At 42.7% G+C, this 15,000-nt stretch overlaps 1 protein-coding gene across 1 annotated transcript in view; it reads left to right on the top strand.

Moving 5' to 3' along the window:
- The window catches only part of LOC112231645 (teneurin-3-like), a 408,088-nt gene that overhangs the window by 353,008 nt on the left and 40,080 nt on the right, over positions 1 to 15,000 (top strand). Inside the window, 1 exon segment of the mRNA XM_042311766.1 lies at positions 14,580 to 14,829. Within this exon segment, the coding sequence (XP_042167700.1) occupies positions 14,580 to 14,829 (250 nt within the window).

Genomic DNA, 15,000 nt, shown 5'->3' with positions numbered 1-15,000 from the left:
TATGTAGTAGTGTGAAGGAAGGACATTGATGCGCTGAATCCTAATTGCTGTTAAACTCTTCCCCTCCGTTCATTCTTTGGTTCACACACATGAACTCACAATGCTCGTAGGCCGCTACAAAACACACACCCAGCTAATGAACGTACAGTCACGTGTCCGGTTGTTTGGTTGTCAGGGGCGATCGTCGTCAAGCAGGCTCAGGTTGCCGGGGTGGTGGTGTAGGGGTTACAGGGGGGGTTTACGGGGTCTTGCTCTTTCAGTCATCCGACTCTTTAGTGACACTAAGCCTTCTTTCAACTCTCTGGCTTAGTCTCAGCTGTCTGAAGGAATTCCCTGGTCTTTCATCTCTCACACACACACATACACACACACACACACACACACACACACACACACACACACACACACACACACACACACACACACACACACATATACACACACAAACACACACGCACATACACCACGATCAGACACATATACACACACACAAACCCACATACACACAAACACGCACACACATACACACACATGCACACACACATGCATACACACACATATGAACACCCTATACATACAGTTGGCAGTTTGACCCAGACCCAACACCCCCACTCTCCCACCCTCCCAGTTAGTCACCCCTCTCCTTATCCCACTTTCCCTCCTTTTCCAAGACCCCCAAACACGCACATACACACACTCACCCCCCCTCGACACACACACACCTACTACCCCAACCACCCCATTACAACCCCATATCTCCATCTCCCTCCCTGGCCCTTTGATTGGCCCCATTACTCCATCAGTTAGCACAGAAATCAGACCCCATTACTCCATCAGTTAGCACAGAAATCAGACCCCATTACTGGAGCATCTCAGACAGCCTCCTACTCACAGGACACTGGACCTCCATTACTGCTTTGTAGCCCCAAAATGGCCACCACAACGCAGTTCCTATGCATCAGTCCTTCAGTCCACCTACTAGGACAGGACACTGTACTGCTCTGTTGCCCCAAAATGGCCACCACAACACAGTTCCTGTGCATCAGTCCTTCAGTCCACCTACTAGGACAGGACACTGTACTGCTCTGTTGCCCCAAAATGGCCTCCACAACACAGTTCCTGTCCATCAGTCCTTCAGTCCACCTACTAGGACCCAGATAGGACACTGGACTTGCATTACTGCTCTACAGAGCCAAAATGACCGCCACAACATAGTTCCTGTCCTTCAGTCCTTTAGTCCACCTACTAGGACCCAGATAGGACACTGGACTTGCATTACTGCTCTACAGAGCCAAAAAGGCCCCCACAACATAGTTCCTGTCCTTCAGTCCTTTAGTCCACCTACTAGGACCCAGATAGGACACTGGACTTGCATTACTGCTCTACAGAGCCAAAATGACCACCACAACATAGTTCCTGTCCTTCAGTCCTTTAGTCCACCTACTAGGACCCAGGTAGGACACTGGACTTGCATTACTGCTCTACAGAGCCAAAAAGGCCTCCACAACATAGTTCCTGTCCTTCAGTCCTTTAGTCCACCTACTAGGACCCAGATAGGACACTGGACTTGCATTACTGCTCTACAGAGCCAAAAAGGCCTCCACAACATAGTTCCTGTCCTTCAGTCCTTTAGTCCACCTACTAGGACCCAGATAGGACACTGGACTTGCATTACTGCTCTACAGAGCCAAAAAGGCCTCCACAACATAGTTCCTGTCCTTCAGTCCTTTAGTCCACCTACTAGGACCCAGATAGGACACTGGACTTGCATTACTGTTCTACAGAGCCAAAAAGGCTGCCACAACACAGTTGTTTTGTTGATATGTAACTTTTAAGTTGCATGTATTTGGAACAATCTACATTGGTCAGTCCAAAATTACTTTTGAATTCTGTCATGGAAATAAATCTATTTCCTGTTACCAAGTAATTTACGGCTCATCTGCCTTTAGATTTCCATGTGGACCAATTTATCTGTGAATTCTGAAAGGTTATCCAAGGATTGTTCCATAAGGTTGTGTTTTTAGGGAGTGATATTGGTTCTTGTAGAATACATTTTGTTTTCCTCCATGTGGTTATAGTGTTTTTAACTATACTGTTGTTTATGTGGTTGTAATGACAGCCTTGTCGTTGTTAGTCTCTGTCTTCTTCCCCTGGCCACAGGAAGTGCGTCACATATCACAGTACAATGGCAGCGGACACACTACCCTTCTTCTCCTTCCCTCCATCCCTCCCTCCTTCATCCCTCCTTCCCAATGTCCTCTATCTGTCACCACATCCATCAAATTACCAGTCATCCCTCTCTCTAAATCCCCAGGGCTTTCACTAGCCGAGAACTTGAGCCCTCACAGCAGCGATGTGTGTGTGTGTGTGAGGGTCTCGTGCGTGTCACTGCACTACACACCCAGATCAAACACACTGACTAACAGATCCCTCTCACTGTGAGATTGATGTCCAGATATTTATTTCCTTGAAAGATGCATTTATACGCATCGATTTATTTCAAATGCGAGCAGCTTCTAGTATTTCTCCTTCTGCAGTGATATCTGAATCAGAGCCTGTTGTGCTTTCTGGTTTATATCACACATGTATGTACACACACACATAACACACACATTACACACACACACACATTCATTATGTCACCCCCCGCTAGATAGACATGTAAGAAGTGTTGGCCAGCAGCAGTTAAGTGATAGATGACCACATCACAGCTTTCTCCTCGTAGACTATCATCACCACACGTCTTTTATCAGACATCTCCTCTTACGTAAGGCCGCTAGGAATCCAGGAATCTGTCAGTCGCTCGACAGTTTAGAGAGAGGGAAAAGAGAGGGAGGAGAGGGAGAAGAGAGAGATGAGGGAAAAGAGAGAGAGGAGAGGGAGATGAGAGGGAGAAGAGAGAGATGAGAGGGAAAAGAGAGAGAGGAGAGGGAGATGAGAGGGAAAAGAGAGAGAGGAGAGGGAAAAGAGAGAGAGGAGAGGGAGATGAGAGGGAAAAGAGAGAGAGGAGAGGGAAAAGAGAGAGAGGAGAGGGAGATGAGAGAGAGGAGAGGGAGAAGAGAGGGAAAAGAGAGAGAGGAGAGGGAAAAGAGAGAGAGGAGAGGGAGATGAGAGGGAAAAGAGAGAGAGGAGAGGGAAAAGAGAGAGAGGAGAGGGAGATGAGAGGGAAAAGGGAGAGGAGAGGGAAAAGAGAGAGAGGAGAGGGAAAGAGAGAGAGGAGAGGAAAAGAGATGAGAGGGAAAAGAGAGAGAGGAGAGGGAAAAGAGAGAGAGGAGAGGGAGATGAGAGGGAAAAGAGAGAGAGGAGAGGGAAAAGAGAGAGAGGAGAGGGAGAAGAGAGAGGGAAGAGAGGGAGAAGAGAGAGATGAGAGGGAGAAGAGAGGGAGAAGAAAGAGAAAAGAGAGGGAGAAGAGAGAGAAAAGAGAGGGAGGAGAGGGAGGAGAGAGAGATGGGCGAGATGAAGCCACAGCTCTCACTCCTTTTTTCCTCCATCAGGCAGTTCCATCCTTTCAACTTCCTGTCTGCCGGCTTCAAAGCCCTGATTGGCCCTCAAACACTTCCTGTGTCGACGATGTCTTCCTTCCTGTGTCACAACACCAGTGTGTTCTCTAAGTGGACTCACAACTTGACCCCCCCTTCTCTCTTTGACTAGTTTTTCTATCACCCTCTTCTACCTGGCCAGCCTCTTCTCTAGTGGGTGTGCAGGTCCAGATAAGCATAGTGTTTGGCAGCCATTATTGTGTCCATCCGGCATCTGCAACCACGACAGGTCTCTCAGGGGAAGCAGTGATGTCTGTAATCTGAAAGACAGCATTCATGGACAGGGGAAAATGAAGCACTCTACTACCCAACTCACCCCGTAGACTCCAGACATCTCTCACACAAACTCATTCTCAATATTTCATTCTCTGTCATTCCCTTTTTCCTGGTCCTGTGTGTTTTGGCAGCACTCTCTCACACATAACCCACCTAAAGGCAGTAGGAGGCAAGTGTTTTTACACACACACACACACACACACACACCTTCTCTCTCATAGCATATACACTAACATATATTCTCCTGTATCCTCGTACCAACCGTATCGTCTCTGATTGGTTGGGAGTGTGTAATGTGGTGACGGAAGAACCTGGAGTGGTGAAACCCTGTGATGTCCCCCCTCCTTCCTCTGGGCCTGTCTCCCCCCTTTATCTCCTCTCCCTCCTCTCCCCCCTCTTTCTCTTTCCTTATCAGGCCTATTCAGGGGCCTGTGATGCTGTAGCTCCAGCAGCCAGCTCAGCAGGTGGGCCTCACTACCCACAATCCCACTGGAGTCCTTGGCACTTGGGGAAGCCGGGATGCCTCATTCTCATTCCCCCATTTTAAACTCTCCCTCTCTCTCCCTTCCTCGCCATTTCCTTGGCCACGTCATTTAATGTAGTGTCTCACTTTAGGGAGCTGTTATTGTTTTCCAATTCTTCTGAGTTGGAAATCCAACAAAAAAATTGGTTGTGTTGACGTCAGAAGAGCTGGAGACAGTCAATCTCTTTCAGAGACCAAGCAAGCACCACAGGGAAGCTCTTATAACCATTACCTTAGATTAAGTTTTTATATCCATTATCTAGACTAAGCTTTTATAGCCATGACGGATTAAATTCTTATAGCCATCATCTAGATGAATTTGTATAGCCATTACCTAGATTAAGCTCTTATAGCCATTACCTAGATTAAGCTCTTATAGCCATTACCTAGATTAAGCTCTTATAGCCATTACCTAGATTAAGCTCTTATAGCCATTACCTAGATTAAGCTCTTATAAGCATTACCTAGAGTAAGCTCTTATAACCATTATCTAGAGTAAGCTCTTATAACCATTATCTAGAGTAAACTCTTATAACCATTACCTAGATTAAGCTATTATAACCATTACCTAGAGTAAGCTCTTATAACCATTATCTAGATTAAGCTCTTATAACCATTACCTAGAGTAAGCTCTTATAACCATTACCTAGATTAAGCTATTATAACCATTACCTAGATTAAGCTTGTATAACCATTACCTAGAGTAAGCTCTTATAGCCATTACCTAGATTAAGCTCTTATAACCATTACCTAGATTTAGCTCTTATAGTCATTACCTAGATTAAGCTCTTATAGCGATTACCTAGATTAAGCTCTTATAGCCATTACCTAGATTAAGCTCTTATAACCATTACCTAGATTAAGCTTGTATAACCATTACCTAGAGTAAGCTCTTATAACCATTATCTAGAGTAAGCTCTTATAACCATTATCTAGAGTAAGCTCTTATAACCATTACCTAGATTAAGCTATTATAACCATTACCTAGAGTAAGCTCTTATAACCATTATCTAGATTAAGCTCTTATAACCATTACCTTGAGTAAGCTCTTATAACCATTACCTAGATTAAGCTATTATAACCATTACCTAGATTAAGCTTGTATAACCATTACCTAGAGTAAGCTCTTATAACCATTATCTAGAGTAAGCTCTTATAACCATTATCTAGAGTAAACTCTTATAACCATTATCTAGATTAAGCTCTTATAACCATTACCTAGAGTAAGCTCTTATAACCATTACCTAGATTAAGCTCTTATAACCATTACCTAGATTAAGCTCTTATAACCATTACCTAGATTAAGCTCTTATAACCATTACCTAGATTAAGCTCTTATAACCATTACCTAGATTAAGCTCTTATAACCATTACCTAGATTAAGCTCTTATAACCATTACCTAGATTAAGCTCTTATAACCATTACCTAGATTAAGCTCTTATAACCATTACCTAGATTAAGCTCTTATAACCATTACCTAGATTAAGCTCTTATAACCATTACCTAGATTAAGCTCTTATAACCATTACCTAGAGCTCTTATAACCATTACCTAGATTAAGCTCTTATAACCATTACCTAGATTAAGCTCTTATAACCATTACCTAGATTAAGCTCTTATAGCCATTACCTAGATTAAGCTCTTATAGCCATTACCTAGATTAAGCTCTTATAACCATTACCTAGATTAAGCTCTTATAGCCATTACCTAGATTAAGCTCTTATAACCATTACCTAGATTAAGCTCTTATAACCATTACCTAGATTAAGCTCTTATAACCATTACCTAGATTAAGCTTGTATAACCATTACCTAGAGTAAGCTCTTATAACCATTATCTAGAGTAAACTCTTATAACCATTACCTAGATTAAGCTATTATAACCATTACCTAGAGTAAGCTCTTATAACCATTATCTAGATTAAGCTCTTATAACCATTACCTAGATTAAGCTTGTATAACCATTATCTAGAGTAAACTCTTATAACCATTATCTAGATTAAGCTCTTATAACCATTACCTAGAGTAAGCTCTTATAACCATTACCTAGATTAAGCTCTTATAACCATTACCTAGATTAAGCTCTTATAACCATTACCTAGATTAAGCTCTTATAACCATTACCTAGATTAAGCTTGTGAAATACCAACAGACAACGGTGTTTAGCACAGAAAGACAGACGGGGGAGCAGTGACAGGTCCAGAAGGATTATTATGAGAAATAGATTTTGGTTAATGACTATTCACCGGCACTGTACCGGATTGTAAAATAATCACATGCATTTTGTTCCACACTGTTACACACGCTAAAACACACATGGGTTGCAGTTTATTTCAATGAAATCGATAGAAAGGAAGAATTCTCGATCTACACACACAAACGCACACATACAGTGCAACACACACACGCTACACACACAGCACCTGGCCACAGTGGTGTTTTCCCTGGTATGTCAGTCCAGGGCCTAACTGATTGAGTCGTTTTCCTACCCAGGACCCTGTTCATTTGTTATTGTTGATTTCCCCTCACACACCAGAGTCCCAAAAGGAGAGGTGATGTGTACGCATGCACGCACGCACGCACATACAACACACACACACACACACACACACACACACACACACACACATGCACCTAATGCTTTCCCGCTAGAGAGGAATATAGTGGTGAAGGGTGACTAGGGCAGAAATTCCACCTGAGAGTGGGAGGTGTGTGTATGCATGTGTGTGCATGTGTGTGTGTGTGTATTTGTGTGTATGTGTGTGTGTGTGTGTGTGTGTGTGTGTGTGCGTGCACGTGTGTGTGAAAACAGGAAATAGGCCACCCATCCCATTTCCTACATGTACCCTTGTGACCATCATTCTGACCGTTGATATTTAAATTGGTGTGACTATTCCATAATAAATTGCTAAATTAATGCATTTATAGCATTCAAATAGGTCATCAGAAACCTCAGGCCACCAAACGTAACCTTTAATCAGCCAGAAAATGTATTGATTAGTCAGAATCGCATAAACTAAAAACTAAAATAAGATGATAGTGTATTTTCTGACTGCAAGACAACAGCTTAGCTGGCCCATCCAAACTACACCTGAACTATATTGAAAATTAATTTCACACATATAACAATAGATGTGGCCTAAAGACAATACTAAATTGACAATAGTCTGTTGGGTGAAAATATGATAAATTACATTGACAAAGAAGGGAACAGAGATGACCAAATCATCCTACAGAGTTCCATGCAGGCCAGAAGTTCAAATTCCTAGACCCTATCAGAAACAGCAGATTCCAAGGTTTCTAATGAAGCTATTCTCGCCAAACAACTCTGCAAATTGTGCAGATGGTCTCTCTTTCAAAATATAGAATAACTGCAGCTCCACATGCCTGCGTTCCTCATTTGAGTCCTGGTGACAATCAGCAAAAGCCATTTGGGCTATTTTTGTAATCTTCCATTATATTCTTACTCTGAAATATATGTGTGTTGACTGTGGTAGGGCAGGGCCCGTGATGTCTGCTAAACTAGCACGTTGATTTCATTGGCATCATTAGCAGCCATAGCCTACTAAAAGCACAGATAATTACAACTCAAAACATGCTCTTCTATTCTTTTAAATATATTGTATTGTATAATGTTTTTTTATGACCTTCCTAAACTAAATATGATTGTATTTCCTTGTGATTGTTTATATTAAATGGATTTATTAGACAGGCGTCTATTGATAGGCTACTGGTCGAGGCCAGGCTATGCTAATGTTAAGTAAGCGTAGTCATTTTGACCCAAGTGGCGCTTTGAGGATGAAATGCCTCAAAACGTGTTTTATTTTATTATATTTATCTCAAAATATTGCTAGAGTTTAAAATACACATATTTAGGAAAAGGTGGGTTCGAGGTTTTTAATGAAAGGAAGTTATTGATATTCCAAAATTGAAAATGTCCAGATTGACCGTCTTGGCTGTTCTAGTGTTAACGGCTCAACAGAAGGGCTTCAAGGTCAATGTCACAGTCAGCACCACAAAGAGCCATGGCTGGACATGGAATAGAATCAGAATATAATAGAACTCTAGTGAGGATAGACATTTCTCTTAATAATTGTCATTATTATTCAAATACGTCATACACATTGACATCGTGGACAATACACTGCAGTCTTCAGGAAAAGAATACTTCCCCAAATCATTTTACATTTACAATCAACCCAAAACACTGATGTTATGGTCTTCCGTTTAACTCTGATGTCAGCTTCCGTATTGTAGATATTTAGAGCGGGTTCCAGGTCTAATCTCCATTACAGCGCATTATGCTGATGATTTTCTCTGACACGCCCCAAGACGGTTATCCTCTCGCTTTCTCTCCGTCTCAATAATGGAAAATGTGTACAAGCATATTTTATCGTCTCTACTCGTTCGCTCACAGACGCACACAAACACACACACTCGTTCATAATGCATGCATTCAGGCAGAACCAGAGGATTATATTAACCCCGTGTTACCCTGATGTTGTAATACCCCATACAGACCTATTGCATTGTTACACTAATGTGACCGTGTCCGTGGTTCCTAAGGGAGGAGTTACTGTTCATGTCCATTAGGGACGCAGCCCATGTTCCCAATTCCTCTGCTATAGGAGTTCAACTCTTACAGAACATCTCTCAGAGGAGACGAAACCATATGTATGCAGCAGGTGGGGATTGCTACCTGTATTAATATACAGTGTGTGCTTTCTCAGCCCCAATCCGTCTTTGTTAGGGCACTCCAGCACACACACACACACACACACTATCCAAAACACTCCACAGCCCCAATCACCCAATCACATCAGCCTTTCAAACAGGCACGGCGCTGAGCCACCCGCTCTGCTATAGCTAACGCCAGCTCCACTCAGCAGGATCCATCACAGCCGCTACTGCTATCGCTAACCGCTAACTCCGCTCAATCAGCTAATCGATGAAAGCGCCTGGTGATCAGGGGGCGCTAGGCTAACTAGCTACTTGAGATTTAGGGGGTTCAGCTGGGGGTTCGGTGCTTGGCTACAGTTGGTCAGGGGTTCGGGCTGGCGGTTAATAAACCTAGCAAGTGGCAAAGCGGCTGCGCAGAATTCCAACATGTTACCCGACGTGAATAATTTAAGGCACACAGCGTGACGCCATCCTTTGAAGTGCTTTCTTTGAAGCAAAAGCCCCCCCTTTTCCTCCTCTCTTCTCCTCCATCCATCCCTCTCTTCATCTCTTCCCCCTCTCCATCCAAAATAACTACACCAAGACTTGGTCCTGTTTGCACTGCCTTTTGGTTCCCAGTGGAATAACTTTGGTGACGCTGCTTCTAGTAGTTCTCTGTGAGAGTACGGGTTCTATCCACCCCCCTCCTTTCTCTCTCTCTCTCTCTCTCTCTCTCTCTCTCTCTCTCTCTCTCTCCATCTTTCTGTCCTCTGAGTTCTGCTAAACGTACTAAAGAGTGAGAGAGAAAAAGAGGAATGAGAAAGGAGGGACGAGACTGGTGTGGTTTGGCTGGGCGGTCGGGAGGAAGTGGAAATAATAACATGAAGTTTTGACGGAGGCTGTGGTTGAGGCGTAATTGCGAGCTCTGAAGATGACAGCAGTTTTGGGAGTTGTTGTTATTTCTGAATGACCCAAATGACCTACCCAACCATACATCCATCCCTCATCTCTCTCTCTCTCTCTCTCTCTCTCTCTCTCTTTCTTCATTCTCTCTCCCTTTCTCTCCACTGGCAAGCACTTGAAAGATTGTTTTTAAAGCTATACTGAACAAAAATATAAACAGTTCCTGACGTAAACCGGAGTGCCTGACACCTACTACAATACCCCGTTCAAAGGCACTTCAATATTTTGTCTTGCCCATTCACCCTCTGAATGACACATATACACAATCCATGTCTCAGTTGTCTCTTTAACCTGTCTCCTCCCCTTCCTCGACACTGATTGAAGTGGATATAACAAGTGAGGGGATCATAGCTTTAAGGGATCATAGCTTTCACCTGGATTCACCTGGTCAGTCTATTTTAATGGAATGAGCAGGTGTCCTTAATGTTTTGTATATCAACTGCTACATAAAATAAGAAATTAATTTCTATATGCAGCAATACCTTGATGACCTTAAAGTAGGTGTTTGAATGTGTACATTACGTCGGTGTATTGTACACTGTGTCCATGTACTTTATATACTTTCATGTTTGTTGTCTGTGCATAGACTCACGTTTTCCCTCCGTCAGGAAGGAATTCGTTATTCTATTTCATAACACTCGGCCACGCCACAACACGGCTGCGCTACCATCTTTAAACGGCGTCCGTTTGCCGTCCGTGATTCCCTCCGACCCTGGTCTCTCTCTCCCAGTGTCCTTGATCCAACCAGAGCCATGAAATAAAGATCAAAGGCTTCTCCTCTCCCTCTCTCTCCGCCCGCTCTCCCCCTCTACTCCACACCTTGTTGCCTCGTACACGCACGCACCGCACCTCGCTCCAGCACAGATAAAACACCCCCTGTGAGTTGATGGACAGGTCCAGTCTGTTTGATCCACTGTTAGGCCTCATCAGCAGCACCCTGCTATGGTGAAGCGGTGCTGATCATAAGAAACTGAGGAAAGTAACAAAGTCAAAACAAGACTGGATGTTGTAAAACTTGTTCTTTATTTTGTACTTATCAGACCACTAGGCTTATATATATATGTTTTTCTAAAGCCTAAAACTACCCCCTAGCTGTAGGCTACCCAATGAACTGACACACTGCCTCTAGCATTAGTTCCTGTTGTTATTAGCCAAGCGATTACCAGAACACCACGTGTGCCGCCCAAGCCCTCCCCCCTCCATCACCATATCCTCAGGCCTGATATTAAACCCCAGTGTTTTGGATCAAACTGAAAACACAACCCCACTGGCTACATCACACAACCCAAAATCCACACAGCAGCACCCTCGGCCACTTTCTCTTCCTCTCTCTCTATCTCTCATTCAGCCTACCATGGATGCCCCACAGCCAATCAGAAACGGTTCCTGTCATGCTCTAGCCAATCATTGCCCGTCTCTGGGCAGGGGTGGGCAGAGTGGGCCAGGGCCTGTGGGTAGTGGTACAGGGTGTGTGTTTGTTCCAATGTCCCTCAGGAGACAGGGCATGGCAGAGTGCAGAGGTAAGCTCCGTACATCCTGGGGGGAGCTTAGTATAACAACATTCCTTTATATCCCCACAATATTCCCAAAACATCCCCATATATCCCCACAATATTCCCAAAACATCCCCATATATCCCCACAATATTCCCAAAACATCCCCATATATTCCCAAAACATCCCTATATATCCCCACAATATTCCCAAAACATCCCCATATATCCCCACAATATTCCCAAAACATCCCCATATATTCCCAAAACATCCCTATATATCCCCACAATATTCCCAAAACATCCCCATATATTCCCAAAACATCCCTATATATCCCCACAATATTCCCAAAAACATAGTCCCAAAACATATATATCCCCACAATATTCCCAAAACATCCCCATATATTCCCAAAAATCCCCATATATCCTATATTATCCCCACAATATTCCCAAAACATCCCCATATAGTCCCAAAACATCCCCATATATCCCCACAATATTCCCAAAACATCCCCATTATTCCCAAAACATCCCCATATACAATATTCCCAAAACATCCCCATATATCCCCACAATATTCCCAAAACATCCCCATATATCCCCACAATATTCCCAAAACATCCCCATATATCCCCACAATATTCCCAAAACATGCCCATATATCCCCACAATATTCCCAAAACATCCCCATATATCCCCACAATATTCCCAAAACATTTCAATCATGTTCATTTCATTTCTATAGTATATTCAGTGCTTTTAGTGGAAAGAAAAAGCTGCCAAAAATAATTTCAGGTGCCAGCACTCATTTTAATTTGACTATACCAGGGTTGATATTTTAGAGCGAATATTCAGTAATAAATTTGAGGTGCCCATTACTGGCCCAATTCATGCACTAAGTATATGGAGCAGAAAGGAACTTGAGACAGGGACAATGTCAAGGCACCAGACCTGAGAGAAGAGAATGATTGATTAACACGCTGTAATTGTATTGATTTGGTAGCTATTTCCTTTACTGCCGGAGAGAAATAATTGATGATAATGAGAGCAGTAATTAAAAAGTTGTGTATTCACAAAGATAAATACATTGTTAAGGAAGCTATTGATACGGATGATGATATCACTAATGATACTGTTACTTAGTAATTATTATAATATTATTTAAGTTGTAAATATAATGTATAGTATATATTATATACAATATTATAGCAGGATTTAAAAGGATTTAATGTCATTTTTTAAATAATGATGAATTGAATAAATATAATATTATTTAATCATTATTATTATCATAAGTATTACAATAAGTATAGCTAGTAATCAGAACAATATGAATGTTATACTTTTGTATGTAGTGTTTTATCACATTGCTAAGAGTGTTATTACTTTATCATACTTTATCATATTTATCATATATCATATTTATGTCTCTGTGAATATGCAGACAATCAAGTAGCTGTAATTATTATTTTAATTGTACCCAATTTTTATTGTTAGCTACAAAAGTAATGATTTAGATTATCACATATTATATTATATTATATTATATTTTTTTAATCTAGAAATTAAGAAAGTATTTGTATCTTTTTAGTTTTTATATACAGATAATTGTATATAACCTGGTTGTATATAAACCAGGTTATATATATTGTATATATATAATTGTATATAACCTGGTCTGTATTTATTGATAGAGGCTATTTCAGAATAGCAGTGGTTTGAAGTATTGCACTTTATACTAGGTGCAGATGGTTTTTACATATTTGTTGCTTTGAAAACTACACATATGGCTGATCCCATTTAACTCCCTTTGTCTTTAAACTGTTTTTTTTCACATCAGCACCCAGTTGTGTGTTACTGGTGGGGGAGGCGTCATGTTCTTAAATGTGTGGTGACACACACATACATCTCTCCATCTCCCACGCTGTGTGATCCTATGAAACCCTTTTGAGAAAGTGAGAGAACGAGAGCGAACGAGAGAGAGAATATCTGTTTCACTTGCTTTGGCCATGGAAACATACTGTATGATTCCCATGCCAATAATGCCCTTTGCATTGAATGAGAGAGAGGTGCAAGCTCAGGCAACACCTACCCAGGGTGCCCCACACCAATAACACCCTCATCGCCCCAGCCCTAAATCCCAGCACCATACACCTGCGCTAACACCATTTATCAATTCCAAACGACCACCATTACCAGATAAAAACCTGCCCTCGGTCCCAGCACCACGTAAATGAACATTCCAATGATCAAAAGCCCGTAATCATGACAACAGGAGCAGCTGTGGTATCAACCCACTTAAACCCTGCTACGTTTCCTTCAGATCACATTCTCACAGAGGTGAAAATCATCTGAGAAATACAATATTCAAAGCCTGTATTAATTACACATTTTTGGTGAAATGCTAATGCTGTGTGTGTGTGTGTGTGTGTGTGTGTGTGTGTGTGTGTGTGTGTGTGTGTGTGTGTGTGTTGTGTGTGTGTGTGTGCGTGCGTGCGTGCGTGCGGTGTTTAATTCTGCGAGAAGCGTGAATATTATTTTTTGGGGTCTAATTTTAAAGCATTGAGTGTTTATTTCCTGGCTGCAAAGCTGGTTAGCCTTGGGACGAGGATTAACAGGAAGTGGTGTTGAGTTAAAAATGAAAAACAACATTGGCCTGAATTTGTTCTATGAAAGAGACAGTGAAGAGAGTTTGTAACTCTTTGATTTGATTTTCCTGTGGTGATCATCTGGTCAAGTGAAACTCTTGGGCACTACAAGCCATTCAGAGTGTTACGTTGATCCCTCAGCCACGTTTGCAACAACCCAAATCATGTTCCCTCCACATATAAGATGTTATGTGATAATGCTTTGCAGTTTAAATATGCGCCACCTCCATTTTTGGCATTTTTGGCCAACCTACAAAGTTCATAACAAGACTGTAAAACATTTTCCAACACCTTGACCAACATGGAAGTTCAGAAATTACACAAATGTACAAAAGGCTACATGTATAAGCTTTATCCAACAACAGCAATTTGCTTATTTTTCGGCAATCTTCCACTCATCACAATGACACACGACTTTGACACAGCAACTAAACTAATCTCCCACCCTTCCTCCCCCTCCCTCTCCCCCCATCCAGGCATCCTGTACAAGGGCAACGGGGAGAACGTGTTCATCTCCCAGCAGCCCCCAGTGATCAGCAGCATCATGGGTAACGGCCGGCGCCGCAGCATCTCGTGCCCCAGCTGTAACGGCCAGGCGGAGGGCAACAAGCTGCTGGCCCCCGTGGCGCTGGCCTGTGGCGCCGACGGGAGCCTCTTCGTCGGGGACTTCAACTACATCAGACGCATCTTCCCCTCTGGGAACGTCACTAGTGTCATGGAGCTCAGGTAAGCATGGAGAGAGGGGGGAAAACAGCCTATTTGTTGTACTTTTATTTTAGTCTGAGGGAGGGAGGGAGGGAGGGAGGGAGGGAGGGAGGGAGGGAGGGGGAGGGAGGGAGGGAGGGAGGGAGGGAGGGAGGGAGGGAGGGAGGGAGGGAGGGAGGGAGGGAGGGAGGG

Source organism: Oncorhynchus tshawytscha, linkage group LG34, assembly GCF_018296145.1.
Source record: "Oncorhynchus tshawytscha isolate Ot180627B linkage group LG34, Otsh_v2.0, whole genome shotgun sequence".
In the NCBI taxonomy this organism is placed as follows: Eukaryota; Metazoa; Chordata; class Actinopteri; order Salmoniformes; family Salmonidae; genus Oncorhynchus; species Oncorhynchus tshawytscha.
This window is presented reverse-complemented; position numbering and strand designations above follow the sequence as displayed.